The sequence below is a fragment of the Crinia signifera genome, chromosome 7, assembly GCF_055691185.1.
Source record: "Crinia signifera chromosome 7, ASM5569118v1, whole genome shotgun sequence".
Classification (NCBI taxonomy): domain Eukaryota; kingdom Metazoa; phylum Chordata; class Amphibia; order Anura; family Myobatrachidae; genus Crinia; species Crinia signifera.
Window position 1 is genome coordinate 15413069 of NC_139223.1, and position 16495 is coordinate 15429563.

Consider the following 16495-nt stretch of genomic DNA (forward strand, 5'->3'; position numbering starts at 1 on the left):
AGAACCTGTTCCTAGTTACACAGACGTAGCCATGGTGACAGCTAGACCCTGTTACATAGTTACACAGACGTAGCCATGGTGACAGCTAGAACCTGTTACATAGTTACACAGATGTAGCCATGGGGACAGCTAGAACCTGTTCCTAGTTACACAGACGTAGCCATGGTGACAGCTAGAACCTGTTACATAGTTACACAGATGTAGCCATGGTGACAGCTAGAACCTGGTACATAGTTACACAGACGTAGCCATAGTGAAAGCTAGAACCTGTTACATAGTTACACAGACGTAGCCATGGGGACAGCTAGACCTTGTTACATAGTTACACAGACGTAGCCATGGTGACAGCTAGAACCTGGTACATAGTTACACAGACGTAGCCATGGGGACAGCTAGACCTTGTTACATAGTTACACAGACGTAGCCATGGTGACAGCTAGAACCTGGTACATAGTTACACAGACGTAGCCATGGTGACTGCTAGAACCTGTTACATAGTTACACATTTGTAGCCATGGTGATAGCTAGACCCTGTTACTAGTTACACAGAAGTAGCCATGGTGACAGCTAGAACCTGTTCCTAGTTACACAGACGTAGCCATGGTGACAGCTAGAACCTGTTCCTAGTTACACAGACGTAGCCATGGTGACAGCTAGAACCTGTTCCTAGTTACACAGACGTAGCCATGGTGACAGCTAGAACCTGTTCATAGTTACACAGACGTAGCCATGGTGACAGCTAGACTCTGTTACATAGTTACACAGACGTAGCCATGGTGACAGCTAGAACCTGTTCCTAGTTACACAGACGTAGCCATGGTGACAGCTAGAACCTGTTCCTAGTTACACAGACGTAGCCATGGTGACAGCTAAACCCTGTTACATAGTTACACAGACGTAGCCATGGTGACAGCTAGAACCTGTTACATAGTTACACAGATGTAGCCATGGGGACAGCTAGAACCTGTTCCTAGTTACACAGACGTAGCCATGGTGACAGCTAGAACCTGGTACATAGTTACACAGACGTAGCCATAGTGAAAGCTAGAACCTGTTACATAGTTACACAGACGTAGTGTCACAACTGAAGGGCTGGATGAAGTCGTGTGGTGTGTAGCAACCGGAGACGGACCAGAGGAGGAAGGATTAAATCGTGCAGGTTTAATAATAGAATTCATCAATGGAAACAATACACACTTGAATACTTTCTTTAAGTGGCAGTTAGTGGTAAATAATACTTGAGCCAGCAAGGCACTTTTAGAAGAAGAAAGTTCATTTGAATAATGACAGTTCAATAGCACAGGACGACAGGCAGGGGTCTTGAAGAATAAGAGGATCCGGAAAGAGAATGTACTTGATGGTAAATGAAGGATCCTTGAAGACTGGAAGAAGATGAATGATGAAATGAGGATTGCAGAATTGCTTGGAAGCAGGAGACTTGAAGAGCTAGGCCAGGAAGCTCAGGGATACAGGAAGAGGCCAGACTGTGGAGAGGCCTGGCAGCGATGGGGTTAAGCAGTAACCTAGACCAGCCACAGAGCACGAGCAAGGCACCAAGGTCAGGAGAGGTGAGTCAGAGAGCCGGAGTCAGCTGGGAGCTGTGAACGCCTCGGGAGACTCTTTGTACTGACACTGAACAGCCCTAGGCAGATCCCCTATATCCCAAGAGGGCGGCTGCCATTGGCTGTCAGGTCAGTAGGGGCGGAAACCTCAGACCTGGGCCAATCTGCTATTTGCCCTTAACCAAGATGGCGACGCCGGCCTCCCGGCACCATTACAGCACACTCTGCTACACCTGTCAGCGTCCCACGCTGCCTGCTGCCCACCAGACTGCCGCTGCCCGCTGCCGCTGCCCCGGAGACCACTACACGCTAGCCGACGGCGGGCGCGAACGGGTGAGTAATATGCCCGCCGCGCACCGCCGCGGCTGCGTGTGACAGTACCCCCCCTTTTCTGGGTGACCCCAGGGCACCTACGCACCTTGTGTGGGTTCCTTTGGAAGAATTGCCTCACCAGACGGGGAGCATGAAGATCTGCAGCATCAACCCAGGAGTTCTCTTCAGGACCGAAACCAAGCCATTCTACCAGATACTGCAGATGGGCATTGCGACAACGTGAGTCGATGATGCGCCTCACCTCGAACTCTGTCTCTTTCTCTGAGCCAATCTTGGGCGGTTTGGGCACCTTCTTCTGATATAAGTTCAATCTCAAGGGCTTTAGAAGAGACACATGAAAAGAATTTGAGATCTTCAGGGAAGAAGGAAGCTGAAGTCTGTAGGCGACAGGGTTAATAACTTGAGTAATTGGGAATGGCCCGATGAACCGGGGAGCCAGCTTCATAGATGGTAACCGAAGGCGTATGTGGCGGGTAGACAGCCACACTCGATCTCCAACCTTCAATTTGGGAGCCGCTCTTCTTTTCCTGTCCGCCATCCTTTTGTATCGAGCGGATGCTTTGAGGAGAGCTGTATGAACGTCTGACCAGATTTTCGCAAACCGTTGTAAGGAAGCAGCAGCTGCAGGAACATCGGAAGAAGATAAGTCTGAGAAATCTGGAGATCGGGGATGTTTGCCAAAAACAGTAAAAAAGGGAGTGGTGCCGGAGGATGAATGATAAGAGTTATTGTGCGCATATTCCGCCCAAGGCAGAAGGTCTACCCAGTCGTCTTGAGAAGAAGAGACGAATAAGCGAATGAAGGCTTCCAAGTCTTGGTTGACGCGTTCCGTCTGCCCGTTGGTTTGTGGGTGGAAAGCGGTGGAGAACTTGAGTTTGACTTGTACAGCGGAACAGAGGGCCCTCCAAAACTTTGCAACAAACTGCACTCCACGGTCAGATATAATCTCTTTGGGCAACCCATGGAGTTTGAAGATTGTGGAAATGAAGAGCTGAGCCAAAACTGGAGCGGATGGGAGGCCTTTCAATGGGAAGAAGTGCACCATTTTTGAGAACCGGTCAACTACCACCCAGATTACCGTATGCCCTTTGGAGGGAGGAAGTTCGCAAATAAAGTCCATAGACAAGTGGGACCATGGTTCTGTGGGTATGGCTAGAGGTAGAAGAGGACCGGCAGGAGACGTTCTGGAGGACTTATGCTGGGCGCACTTTACACAGGAGGCGACAAAGCTGGTTACATCTCGACGAATGGTGGGCCACCAATATGAACGTAATAGAAACATTAGGGTCTTCTGTGCACCAGTATGTCCTGCGAAACGGGAAGCGTGTGCCCAGGACAGCACTCTCTTGCGAAGATTGAGGGGAACAAAGGTTTTGCCCGGAGGAGGTGAAGGTTGGACCGTAACTTGAGCAAAAACCAGAGGATCGAGGATGGGTCGAGGAGGAGTCTCAAGGTCTGCCGGAGTCTCGAAAGAGCGTGAAAGAGCATCGGCCTTGGCATTCATCGACCCGGGTCTGAATCTGATCTGGAAATCAAATCGTTCGAAGAACATGGCCCAGCGGGCTTGACGAGCAGAAAGGCATTGGGCGTGCTTGAGAAAAGAGAGATTTTTATGGTCAGAGTATACAGTGATCTTATGTCGTGCCCCCTCCAGGAGGTACCGCCACTCCTCCAACGCTGACTTGACTGCCAGTAACTCTTGCTCCCCAATGGGGTAATTCTTCTCTGCTGGAAGAAACTTCTTGGAGTAGAAGGCACAAGGGTGAAGTTCCTGGTCCTCCCCTTTCTGCGACAAGATTGCCCCGACTCCCTCTGAGGATGCGTCCACCTCGAGAATGAAGGGTTTGTCGAGATTTGGCTGAAGAAGGATTGGAGCGGAGACAAACGCATTCTTTAGTTGTTGGAAGGCTAGAGAGGCTTCGGGTGGCCACTGACTTGGATCTACTCCCTTACGGGTTAGAGCAGTAAGGGGTGCAGCAAGGGTGGAGAAGTCCCGGATGAAGCGACGATAATAATTTGAGAAGCCCAGGAACCTCTGGATGCCTTTGAGCGTGGTAGGCGCTGTCCAGTCTAGGATGGCTCTTACTTTCTCTGGGTCCATCTCTATCCCAGTGCTGGTGAGGATGTGGCCAAGGAATGGAATGGAAGTGACCTCGAAAACGCACTTGTCTAGCTTGCAGAATAATTGATTTTGGCGTAGACGCCGCAGGACCTCAGAGACGGTTTGACGATGGAGATGGAGGTTAGGGGAGAAGATGAGGATATCATCGAGATACACCACGATGGAATGATACAGTAAGTCCCGAAATATGTCGTTTACAAACTGTTGGAAGACGGCCGGGGCATTGCAAAGACCAAATGGCATCACCAGGTATTCGTAGTGGCCATCTCGGGTGTTGAAAGCCGTTTTCCACTCGTCACCGGAACGAATTCGGATCAAGTTGTATGCTCCTCTCAGATCCAGTTTGGTAAAAATAGAAGCCCCTCTGATCTTATCGAAGAGTTCGGTGATGAGGGGTAATGGGTAGCGGTTCTTGACAGTGATATCGTTTAGGCCCCTATAGTCTATACATGGCCGGAGAGTTCCATCTTTCTTTTTTACGAAGAAAAACCCCGCTCCAGCTGGCGAAGTGGATGGACGAATGAAGCCTTTATTCAAGTTCTCACGAATGTAGTCAGACATAGCCTTGGTCTCGGGTAGAGATAAGGGGTAGATACGGCCCCGCGGTGGGAACTTCCCGGGTATCAGCTCTATCGGACAGTCCCAAGGACGATGAGGTGGCAGAGTATCGGCACCTCCCTTGCTGAATACATCAGAAAAAGAATGGTATGGTGTGGGTATAGACACGGGTGAAGCTGGAAGACTGGGACCTCCTTCTTGAGGATTAATTTGATTGAGTGGAAGGATACGAGGCATGCAAGTGGTTAGACAGTTCGTACCCCATGCTTTGATCTCCATGCTGGTCCAATCAATATGAGGATTGTGTTTAGCGAGCCATGGTAGGCCCAGGACCATCTGGTGTGATGACTGAGGAAGGACTAAAAACTCTAGAGTCTCTTGATGTAAAGCACCGACTAGCACTGTCACTGGATTGGTTTGAAGGGTGATTTGCCCACTACAAATACGACTCCCATCCACTGCAGTGAGAACCAGGGGATGGACCAAGGGTTGTACTGTCAAGGAGTGTTGAAAGACGAAGGAAGAAGAAAGAAAATTTCCTGCCGCTCCGGAATCCAATAGGGCCTAGACTTTGATTTTCCCTTGAGGACACACAAGGGTAACTGGAATGGTGGAAACAGTTGAGGAGGGAGATGAAAGCAGAACTCCTAACCGGGCCTCCCTCTGGGAGGTTAGGAGCGTCCGTTTCCCGGACGCAATGGACAAGAGGACAGCAAATGGGCGGAAGAACCGCAGTACATGCAAAGATTCTCCCGTCGTCTACGGGACTTTTCTTCCAAGGAGAGCCGAGAGCGATTGATCTGCATGGGTTCATCAGGGGGTGTAGTTGTGGAAGAACCTGATCTAGGAACGGGAACAACATTGGTGGTAAAGCGAGGGCGGAGGCGATCGGAGCGGTTTCTCTCTAGTTGGCGCTCCTGCATCCGTAGATCTACTTTGTTGCACAGGGAGATGAGCTCGGCCAAGGTAGCAGGAAAGTCACGAGTAGCTAATTCATCCTTGATACGACCTGCCAGCCCATTCCAGAAGGCGGAGACGAGAGCCTCTTCGTTCCATTTTAATTCAGAGGACAGGGTCTGGAACTGCACAACATACTGTCCCACAGATCGGCTACCCTGGCGAATCCTCAGGATTTCAGTGGCGGCAGAAGACACTCTGCCAGGTTCGTCGAAGATGCGACGGAAAGAGGTAATGAAAGCTTCATAGTCATTGAGCAGGGGGTCAGAGCGTTCCCAGAGAGGGGACACCCAGTCCAGAGCTGACCCTGCCAGGAGAGACACAACATATGCCACCTTTGCCTTGGAGGTTGGGAAGTGAGACGACTGCAGGGTGAAATGAACATCGCATTGGTTCAGGAACCCACGGCATCCCTTTGGTGAACCATCAAACTTGCTGGGAGTTGGCAGTTGCATGTGATGAGGAACTACGGATCCTGGTGTGGAAACAGGAACTGGAATCACTGGTGCGGGAGCCACCGACACTGAGGGAGCCGCCTGGGGCGGGGACAAGGCCTGAAGAAACTGAGCCACTTGGCGTTGGGTAATTTCCACTTGTTCAAGACGAGCCACGATGCTTTGAAAGACGTCCGCCATGGAAGCCTGTTCAACACCCGACTCCATCGGGTCAGTACAAACTGTCACAACTGAAGGGCTGGATGAAGTCGTGTGGTGTGTAGCAACCGGAGACGGACCAGAGGAGGAAGGATTAAATCGTGCAGGTTTAATAATAGAATTCATCAATGGAAACAATACACACTTGAATACTTTCTTTAAGTGGCAGTTAGTGGTAAATAATACTTGAGCCAGCAAGGCACTTTTAGAAGAAGAAAGTTCATTTGAATAATGACAGTTCAATAGCACAGGACGACAGGCAGGGGTCTTGAAGAATAAGAGGATCCGGAAAGAGAATGTACTTGATGGTAAATGAAGGATCCTTGAAGACTGGAAGAAGATGAATGATGAAATGAGGATTGCAGAATTGCTTGGAAGCAGGAGACTTGAAGAGCTAGGCCAGGAAGCTCAGGGATACAGGAAGAGGCCAGACTGTGGAGAGGCCTGGCAGCGATGGGGTTAAGCAGTAACCTAGACCAGCCACAGAGCACGAGCAAGGCACCAAGGTCAGGAGAGGTGAGTCAGAGAGCCGGAGTCAGCTGGGAGCTGTGAACGCCTCGGGAGACTCTTTGTACTGACACTGAACAGCCCTAGGCAGATCCCCTATATCCCAAGAGGGCGGCTGCCATTGGCTGTCAGGTCAGTAGGGGCGGAAACCTCAGACCTGGGCCAATCTGCTATTTGCCCTTAACCAAGATGGCGACGCCGGCCTCCCGGCACCATTACAGCACACTCTGCTACACCTGTCAGCGTCCCACGCTGCCTGCTGCCCACCAGACTGCCGCTGCCCGCTGCCGCTGACCCGGAGACCACTACACGCTAGCCGACGGCGGGCGCGAACGGGTGAGTAATATGCCCGCCGCGCACCGCCGCGGCTGCGTGTGACACGTAGCCATGGGGACAGCTAGACCTTGTTACATAGTTACACAGACGTAGCCATGGTGACAGCTAGAACCTGGTACATAGTTACACAGACGTAGCCATGGGGACAGCTAGACCTTGTTACATAGTTACACAGACGTCGCCATGGTGACAGCTAGAACCTGGTACATAGTTACACAGACGTAGCCATGGTGACAGCTAGAACCTGTTACATAGTTACAGACGTAGCCATGGTGACAGCTAGACCCTGTTACTAGTTACACAGAAGTAGCCATGGTGACAGCTAGAACCTGTTCCTAGTTACACAGACGTAGCCATGGTGACAGCTAGAACCTGTTCCTAGTTACACAGACGTAGCCATGGTGACAGCTAGACTCTGTTCATAGTTACACAGACGTAGCCATGGTGACAGCTAGACTCTGTTACATAGTTACACAGACGTAGCCATGGTGACAGCTAGAACCTGTTCCTAGTTACACAGACGTAGCCATGGTGACAGCTAGAACCTGTTCCTAGTTACACAGACGTAGCCATGGTGACAGCTAGACCCTGTTACATAGTTACACAGACGTAGCCATGGTGACAGCTAGAACCTGTTACATAGTTACACAGATGTAGCCATGGGGACAGCTAGAACCTGTTCATAGTTACACAGACGTAGCCATGGTGACAGCTAGAACCTGTTACATAGTTACACAGATGTAGCCATGGTGACAGCTAGAACCTGGTACATAGTTACACAGACGTAGCCATAGTGAAAGCTAGAACCTGTTACATAGTTACACAGACGTAGCCATGGGGACAGCTAGACCTTGTTACATAGTTACACAGACGTAGCCATGGTGACAGCTAGAACCTGGTACATAGTTACACAGACGTAGCCATGGGGACAGCTAGACCTTGTTACATAGTTACACAGACGTAGCCATGGTGACAGCTAGAACCTGGTACATAGTTACACAGACGTAGCCATGGTGACTGCTAGAACCTGTTACATAGTTACACAGGTGTAGCCATGGTGATAGCTAGACCCTGTTACTAGTTACACAGAAGTAGCCATGGTGACACCTAGAACCTGTTCCTAGTTACACAGACGTAGCCATGGTGACAGCTAGAACCTGTTCCTAGTTACACAGACGTAGCCATGGTGACAGCTAGAACCTGTTCATAGTTACACAAGACGTAGCCATGGTGACAGCTAGACTCTGTTACATAGTTACACAGACGTAGCCATGGTGACAGCTAGAACCTGTTCCTAGTTACACAGATGTAGCCATGGTGACAGCTAGAACCTGTTCCTAGTTACACAGACGTAGCCACGGTGACAGCTAAACCCTGTTACATAGTTACACAGACGTAGCCATGGTGACAGCTAGAACCTGTTACATAGTTACACAGATGTAGCCATGGGGACAGCTAGAACCTGTTCCTAGTTACACAGACGTAGCCATGGTGAAAGCTAGACCCTTTTACATAGTTACACAGACGTAGCCATGGGGACAGCTAGACCCTGTTACTAGTTACACAGACGTAGCCATGGTGACAGCTAGACCCTGTTACTAGTTACACAGACGTAGCCATGGTGACAGCTAGACCCTGTTACATAGTTACACAGACGTAGCCATGGTGACAGCTAGACCCTGTTACATAGTTACACAGACGTAGCCATGGTGACAGCTAGAACCTGTTACATAGTTACACAGATGTAGCCAAGGTGACAGCTAGAACCTGTTACATAGTTACACAGATGTAGCCATGGGGACAGCTAGAACCTGTTACTAGTTACACAGATGTAGCCATGGGGACAGCTAGAACCTGTTACTAGTTACACAGACGTAGCCATGGTGACAGCTAGACGCTGTTACTAGTTACACAGATGTTGCCATGGGGACAGCTAGAACCTGTTCCTAGTTACACAGATGTAGCCATGGGGACAGCTAGAACCTGTTCCTAGTTACACAGACGTAGCTATGGTGACAGCTAGAACCTGGTACATAGTTGCACCCACAGATGTAACCATGGTGACAGCTAGAACTGGGTACATACATACAGTAGTTACACAGACGTAGCCATGGTGACAGCTAGAACCTGTTCCTAGTTACACAGACGTAGCCATGGTGACAGCTAGACCCTGTTCCTAGTTACACAGATGTAGCCATGGGGACAGCTAGAACCTGTTACATAGTTACACAGATGTAGCCATGGTGACAGCTACTACCTGGTACATAGTTACACAGACGTAAGCATGGTGACAGCTACTACCTGGTACATAGTTACACAGACGTAGCCATGGTGACAGCTACTACCTGGTACATAGTTACACAGACGTAGCCATGGTGACAGCTACTACCTGGTACATAGTTACACAGACGTAGCCATGGTGACAGCTACTGCCTGGTACATAGTTACACAGACGTAGCCATGGTGACAGCTACTACCTGGTACATAGTTACACAGACGTAGCCATGGTGACAGCTACTACCTGGTACATAGTTACACAGACGTAGCCATGGTGACAGCTAGACCCTGTTACTAGTTACACAGATGTAACCATGGTGACAGCTAGAACTGGGTACATACATACAGTAGTTACATAGATGTAGCCATGGTGACAGCTAGACCATGTTACTAGTTACACAGACGTAGCCATGGGGACAGCTAGAACCTGGTACATATGATAGATATGTCACTGTAGACTATTTTTGCCATAATAAGACAAATTGGGGGCCAGCAGCAGAAAGCAAAGGTAAGACAATGGTAGCTACAGTAGTAAAATATCTTTTCTAAACGCATAATGAGGTGCACTATATAGATGTAGCCATGGGGACAGCTAGAACCTGTTACTAGTTACACAGACGTAGCCATGGTGACAGCTAGACGCTGTTACTAGTTACACAGATGTTGCCATGGGGACAGCTAGAACCTGTTCCTAGTTACACAGATGTAGCCATGGGGACAGCTAGAACCTGTTCCTAGTTACACAGACGTAGCTATGGTGACAGCTAGAACCTGGTACATAGTTGCACCCACAGATGTAACCATGGTGACAGCTAGAACTGGGTACATACATACAGTAGTTACACAGACGTAGCCATGGTGACAGCTAGAACCTGTTCCTAGTTACACAGACGTAGCCATGGTGACAGCTAGACCCTGTTCCTAGTTACACAGATGTAGCCATGGGGACAGCTAGAACCTGTTACATAGTTACACAGATGTAGCCATGGTGACAGCTACTACCTGGTACATAGTTACACAGACGTAAGCATGGTGACAGCTACTACCTGGTACATAGTTACACAGACGTAGCCATGGTGACAGCTACTACCTGGTACATAGTTACACAGACGTAGCCATGGTGACAGCTACTACCTGGTACATAGTTACACAGACGTAGCCATGGTGACAGCTACTGCCTGGTACATAGTTACACAGACGTAGCCATGGTGACAGCTACTACCTGGTACATAGTTACACAGACGTAGCCATGGTGACAGCTACTACCTGGTACATAGTTACACAGACGTAGCCATGGTGACAGCTAGACCCTGTTACTAGTTACACAGATGTAACCATGGTGACAGCTAGAACTGGGTACATACATACAGTAGTTACATAGATGTAGCCATGGTGACAGCTAGACCATGTTACTAGTTACACAGACGTAGCCATGGGGACAGCTAGAACCTGGTACATATGATAGATATGTCACTGTAGACTATTTTTGCCATAATAAGACAAATTGGGGGCCAGCAGCAGAAAGCAAAGGTAAGACAATGGTAGCTACAGTAGTAAAATATCTTTTCTAAACGCATAATGAGGTGCACTATATTATGCGTTTATAAAATAAATTATAAAAAAAAAATAGTTTTTTAAGTCTCTTATAGTTACACAGACGTAGCCATGGTGACAGCTAGAACCTGTTACATAGTTACACAGACGTAGCCATGGTGACAGCTAGAACCTGTTACATAGTTACACAGACGTAGCCATAGTGAAAGCTAGAACCTGTTACATAGTTACACAGACGTAGCCATGGGGACAGCTAGACCTTGTTACATAGTTACACAGACATCGCCATGGTGACAGCTAGAACCTGGTACATAGTTACACAGACGTAGCCATGGTGACAGCTAGAACCTGTTACATAGTTACACAGGTGTAGCCATGGTGATAGCTAGACCCTGTTACTAGTTACACAGAAGTAGCCATGGTGACAGCTAGAACCTGTTCCTAGTTACACAGACGTAGCCATGGTGACAGCTAGAACCTGTTCCTAGTTACACAGACGTAGCCATGGTGACAGCTAGAACCTGTTCATAGTTACACAGACGTAGCCATGGTGACAGCTAGACTCTGTTACATAGTTACACAGACGTAGCCATGGTGACAGCTAGAACCTGTTCCTAGTTACACAGACGTAGCCATGGTGACAGCTAGAACCTGTTCCTAGTTACACAGACGTAGCCATGGTGACAGCTAGACCCTGTTACATAGTTACACAGACGTAGCCATGGTGACAGCTAGAACCTGTTACATAGTTACACAGATGTAGCCATGGGGACAGCTAGAACCTGTTCCTAGTTACACAGACGTAGCCATGGTGACAGCTAGAACCTGTTACATAGTTACACAGATGTAGCCATGGTGACAGCTAGAACCTGGTACATAGTTACACAGACATAGCCATAGTGAAAGCTAGAACCTGTTACATAGTTACACAGACGTAGCCATGGGGACAGCTAGACCTTGTTACATAGTTACACAGACGTAGCCATGGTGACAGCTAGAACCTGGTACATAGTTACACAGACGTAGCCATGGGGACAGCTAGACCTTGTTACATAGTTACACAGACGTAGCCATGGTGACAGCTAGAACCTGGTACATAGTTACACAGACGTAGCCATGGTGACTGCTAGAACCTGTTACATAGTTACACAGGTGTAGCCATGGTGATAGCTAGACCCTGTTACTAGTTACACAGAAGTAGCCATGGTGACAGCTAGAACCTGTTCCTAGTTACACAGACGTAGCCATGGTGACAGCTAGAACCTGTTCCTAGTTACAAAGACGTAGCCATGGTGACAGCTAGAACCTGTTCCTAGTTACACAGACGTAGCCATGGTGACAGCTAGACTCTGTTACATAGTTACACAGACGTAGCCATGGTGACAGCTAGAACCTGTTCCTAGTTACACAGACGTAGCCATGGTGACAGCTAGAACCTGTTCCTAGTTACACAGACGTAGCCATGGTGACAGCTAGAACCTGTTCCTAGTTACAAAGACGTAGCCATGGTGACAGCTAGAACCTGTTCCTAGTTACACAGACGTAGCCATGGTGACAGCTAGACTCTGTTACATAGTTACACAGACGTAGCCATGGTGACAGCTAGAACCTGTTCCTAGTTACACAGACGTAGCCATGGTGACAGCTAGAACCTGTTCCTAGTTACACAGACGTAGCCATGGTGACAGCTAAACCCTGTTACATAGTTACACAGACGTAGCCATGGTGACAGCTAGAACCTGTTACATAGTTACACAGATGTAGCCATGGGGACAGCTAGAACCTGTTCCTAGTTACACAGACGTAGCCATGGTGAAAGCTAGACCTTTTTACATAGTTACACAGACGTAGCCATGGGGACAGCTAGAACCTGTTACTAGTTACACAGACGTAGCCATGGTGACAGCTAGACCCTGTTACTAGTTACACAGACGTAGCCATGGTGACAGCTAGACCCTGTTACTAGTTACACAGACGTAGCCATGGTGACAGCTAGACCCTGTTACATAGTTACACAGACGTAGCCATGGTGACAGCTAGAACCTGTTACTAGTTACACAGACGTAGCCATGGTGACAGCTAGACCCTGTTCCTAGTTACACAGATGTAGCCAAGGTGACAGCTAGAACCTGTTACATAGTTACACAGATGTAGCCATGGGGACAGCTAGAACCTGTTACTAGTTACACAGATGTAGCCATGGGGACAGCTAGAACCTGTTACTAGTTACACAGACGTAGCCATGGTGACAGCTAGATGCTGTTACTAGTTACACAGATGTTGCCATGGGGACAGCTAGAACCTGTTCCTAGTTACACAGATGTAGCCATGGGGACAGCTAGAACCTGTTCCTAGTTACACAGACGTAGCTATGGTGACAGCTAGAACCTGGTACATAGTTGCACCCACAGATGTAACCATGGTGACAGCTAGAACTGGGTACATACATACAGTAGTTACACAGACGTAGCCATGGTGACAGCTAGAACCTGTTCCTAGTTACACAGACGTAGCCATGGTGACAGCTAGACCCTGTTCCTAGTTACACAGATGTAGCCATGGGGACAGCTAGAACCTGTTACATAGTTACACAGATGTAGCCATGGTGACAGCTACTACCTGGTACATAGTTACACAGACGTAAGCATGGTGACAGCTACTACCTGGTACATAGTTACACAGACGTAGCCATGGTGACAGCTACTTCCTGGTACATAGTTACACAGACGTAGCCATGGTGACAGCTACTACCTGGTACATAGTTACACAGACGTAGCCATGGTGACAGCTACTTCCTGGTACATAGTTACACAGACGTAGCCATGGTGACAGCTACTACCTGGTACATAGTTACACAGACGTAGCCATGGTGACAGCTACTACCTGGTACATAGTTACACAGACGTAGCCATGGTGACAGCTAGACCCTGTTACTAGTTACACAGACGTAGCCATGGTGACAGCTAGACCCTGTTACATAGTTACACAGACGTAGCCATGGTGACAGCTAGAACCTGTTACTAGTTACACAGACGTAGCCATGGTGACAGCTAGACCCTGTTCCTAGTTACACAGATGTAGCCAAGGTGACAGCTAGAACCTGTTACATAGTTACACAGATGTAGCCATGGGGACAGCTAGAACCTGTTACTAGTTACACAGATGTAGCCATGGGGACAGCTAGAACCTGTTACTAGTTACACAGACGTAGCCATGGTGACAGCTAGATGCTGTTACTAGTTACACAGATGTTGCCATGGGGACAGCTAGAACCTGTTCCTAGTTACACAGATGTAGCCATGGGGACAGCTAGAACCTGTTCCTAGTTACACAGACGTAGCTATGGTGACAGCTAGAACCTGGTACATAGTTGCACCCACAGATGTAACCATGGTGACAGCTAGAACTGGGTACATACATACAGTAGTTACACAGACGTAGCCATGGTGACAGCTAGAACCTGTTCCTAGTTACACAGACGTAGCCATGGTGACAGCTAGACCCTGTTCCTAGTTACACAGATGTAGCCATGGGGACAGCTAGAACCTGTTACATAGTTACACAGATGTAGCCATGGTGACAGCTACTACCTGGTACATAGTTACACAGACGTAAGCATGGTGACAGCTACTACCTGGTACATAGTTACACAGACGTAGCCATGGTGACAGCTACTTCCTGGTACATAGTTACACAGACGTAGCCATGGTGACAGCTACTACCTGGTACATAGTTACACAGACGTAGCCATGGTGACAGCTACTTCCTGGTACATAGTTACACAGACGTAGCCATGGTGACAGCTACTACCTGGTACATAGTTACACAGACGTAGCCATGGTGACAGCTAGACCCTGTTACTAGTTACACAGACGTAGCTATGGTGACAGCTACTACCTGGTACATAGTTACACAGACGTAGCCATGGTGACAGCTAGAACCTGTTACATAGTTACACAGACGTAGCCATGGTGACAGCTAGACCCTGTTACTAGTTACACAGACGTAGCCATGGTGACAGCTACTACCTGGTACATAGTTACACAGACGTAGCCATGGTGACAGCTACTTCCTGGTACATAGTTACACAGACGTAGCCATGGGGACAGCTAGACCCTGTTACTAGTTACACAGATGTAACCATGGTGACAGCTAGAACTGGGTACATACATACAGTAGTTACATAGATGTAGCCATGGTGACAGCTAGACCATGTTACTAGTTACACAGACGTAGCCATGGGGACAGCTAGAACCTGGTACATATGATAGATATGTCACTGTAGACTATTTTTGCCATAATAAGACAAATTGGGGGCCAGCAGCAGAAAGCAAAGGTAAGACAATGGTAGCTACAGTAGTAAAATATCTTTTCTAAACGCATAATGAGGTGCACTATATTATGCGTTTATAAAATAAATTATAAAAAAAAAAATAGTTTTTTAAGTCTCTGAGGTTTTTTCCTTGGACTATTTGTTATAAGGAGCTTTCAAATGGAATAAAATAATGTATGGATAATGTATTCTGGTTGTCTTGTCTGTTAATGTAGATCGAGAGCACAACAGACATTGTGTTACTACGGTTACCTGATAAATGGGTTACTCAGTGGGGCCGAGATTCTCTAAGCTTCAAAAAGTGAGAAAATGGAGAGTGATAACAACCATCCAATCAGCTAGGTAGATCCGGCACTCCACAGTAGGTACAGCTGGCAGCTTGCCCCGGTGCCTTCCACAAACCAAAGGGTCTTCAATACAGCAGAAGCAAGGTGGCACTCGGAGACGGTATTCAATCAAAATGCATTTTGATTGAATACCGTCTCCGAGTGCCACCTTGCTTCTGCTATATATATATATATATATATATATATATATATATATATATATATATATATATATATATATATATATATATATGGCAAACTGATGCGGATAAAAGGCCTGAGTATGTCGACCCCTATTTAGTGTAGCAGTTTCAAGTATGAAAAAGTCCAAAGAAACCCCAGAAAACAATCGTGAAAACTTGACTTTTTCAACATTCAAATTGCACCATCTAGTGCAGGGCTGGGCAACACCGGCCCTCCAGATGTTAGTGAACTACACATCCCAGGATGCTTTGCATTAGTTTTGCTATGTGGCCATGCTGAAACTGATGCAAGGCATGCTGGGATGTGTAGTTCATCAACATCTGGAGGGCCGGTGTTGCCCAACCCTGATCTAGTGGCTGCTGGTGCACAACACTTGAACCGCCCCATAGAGGTGAGGAGCAGCCCTAGCCTTTTTTTTCACAGGACAACAAGATGTGGACACCAGTGAGCTCATATGTAGAGACAGTGAGAGGCCATAATCACCCTCATAGCGCAGGCTGAGGAGCAGGGGCACCACCGGATTCTCCGAGACAAGCTCGATGTAAAGAGACTGCGCATCACTCAGGAGACCTCTTTCTGGGGCATCGTCTATATCGGAATCATAGATGAGGGGGGAGAGCGTGGAACTGCCCGAGTGGACCACCAGCCTGACAAGAGAGACAGTGTGAGGAGAGGGGTCACAGAGACTGGCTATACAGAGAGAGTGAGGAGAGGGGTAACAGAGACTGGCTATACAGAGAGAGTGAGGAGAGGGGTCACAGAGACTGGCTATA

At 48.1% G+C, this 16495-nt stretch overlaps 1 protein-coding gene across 4 annotated transcripts in view; it reads right to left on the reverse strand.

Annotated features, from left to right (window-relative positions):
- SEZ6L2 (seizure related 6 homolog like 2) overlaps positions 1-16495 on the reverse strand; it is an 87945-nt gene that overhangs the window by 41560 nt on the left and 29890 nt on the right. For 3 of the 4 annotated variants that reach the window (XM_083152402.1, XM_083152401.1, XM_083152400.1), the window contains one exon: positions 16206-16369. The exons of the other annotated variant lie outside the window; for it this stretch is intronic. In XM_083152402.1, the coding sequence (XP_083008528.1) occupies positions 16206-16369 (164 nt within the window). The remainder of the gene's footprint in view (positions 1-16205; positions 16370-16495) is intronic. 4 annotated transcript variants of the gene reach the window in all.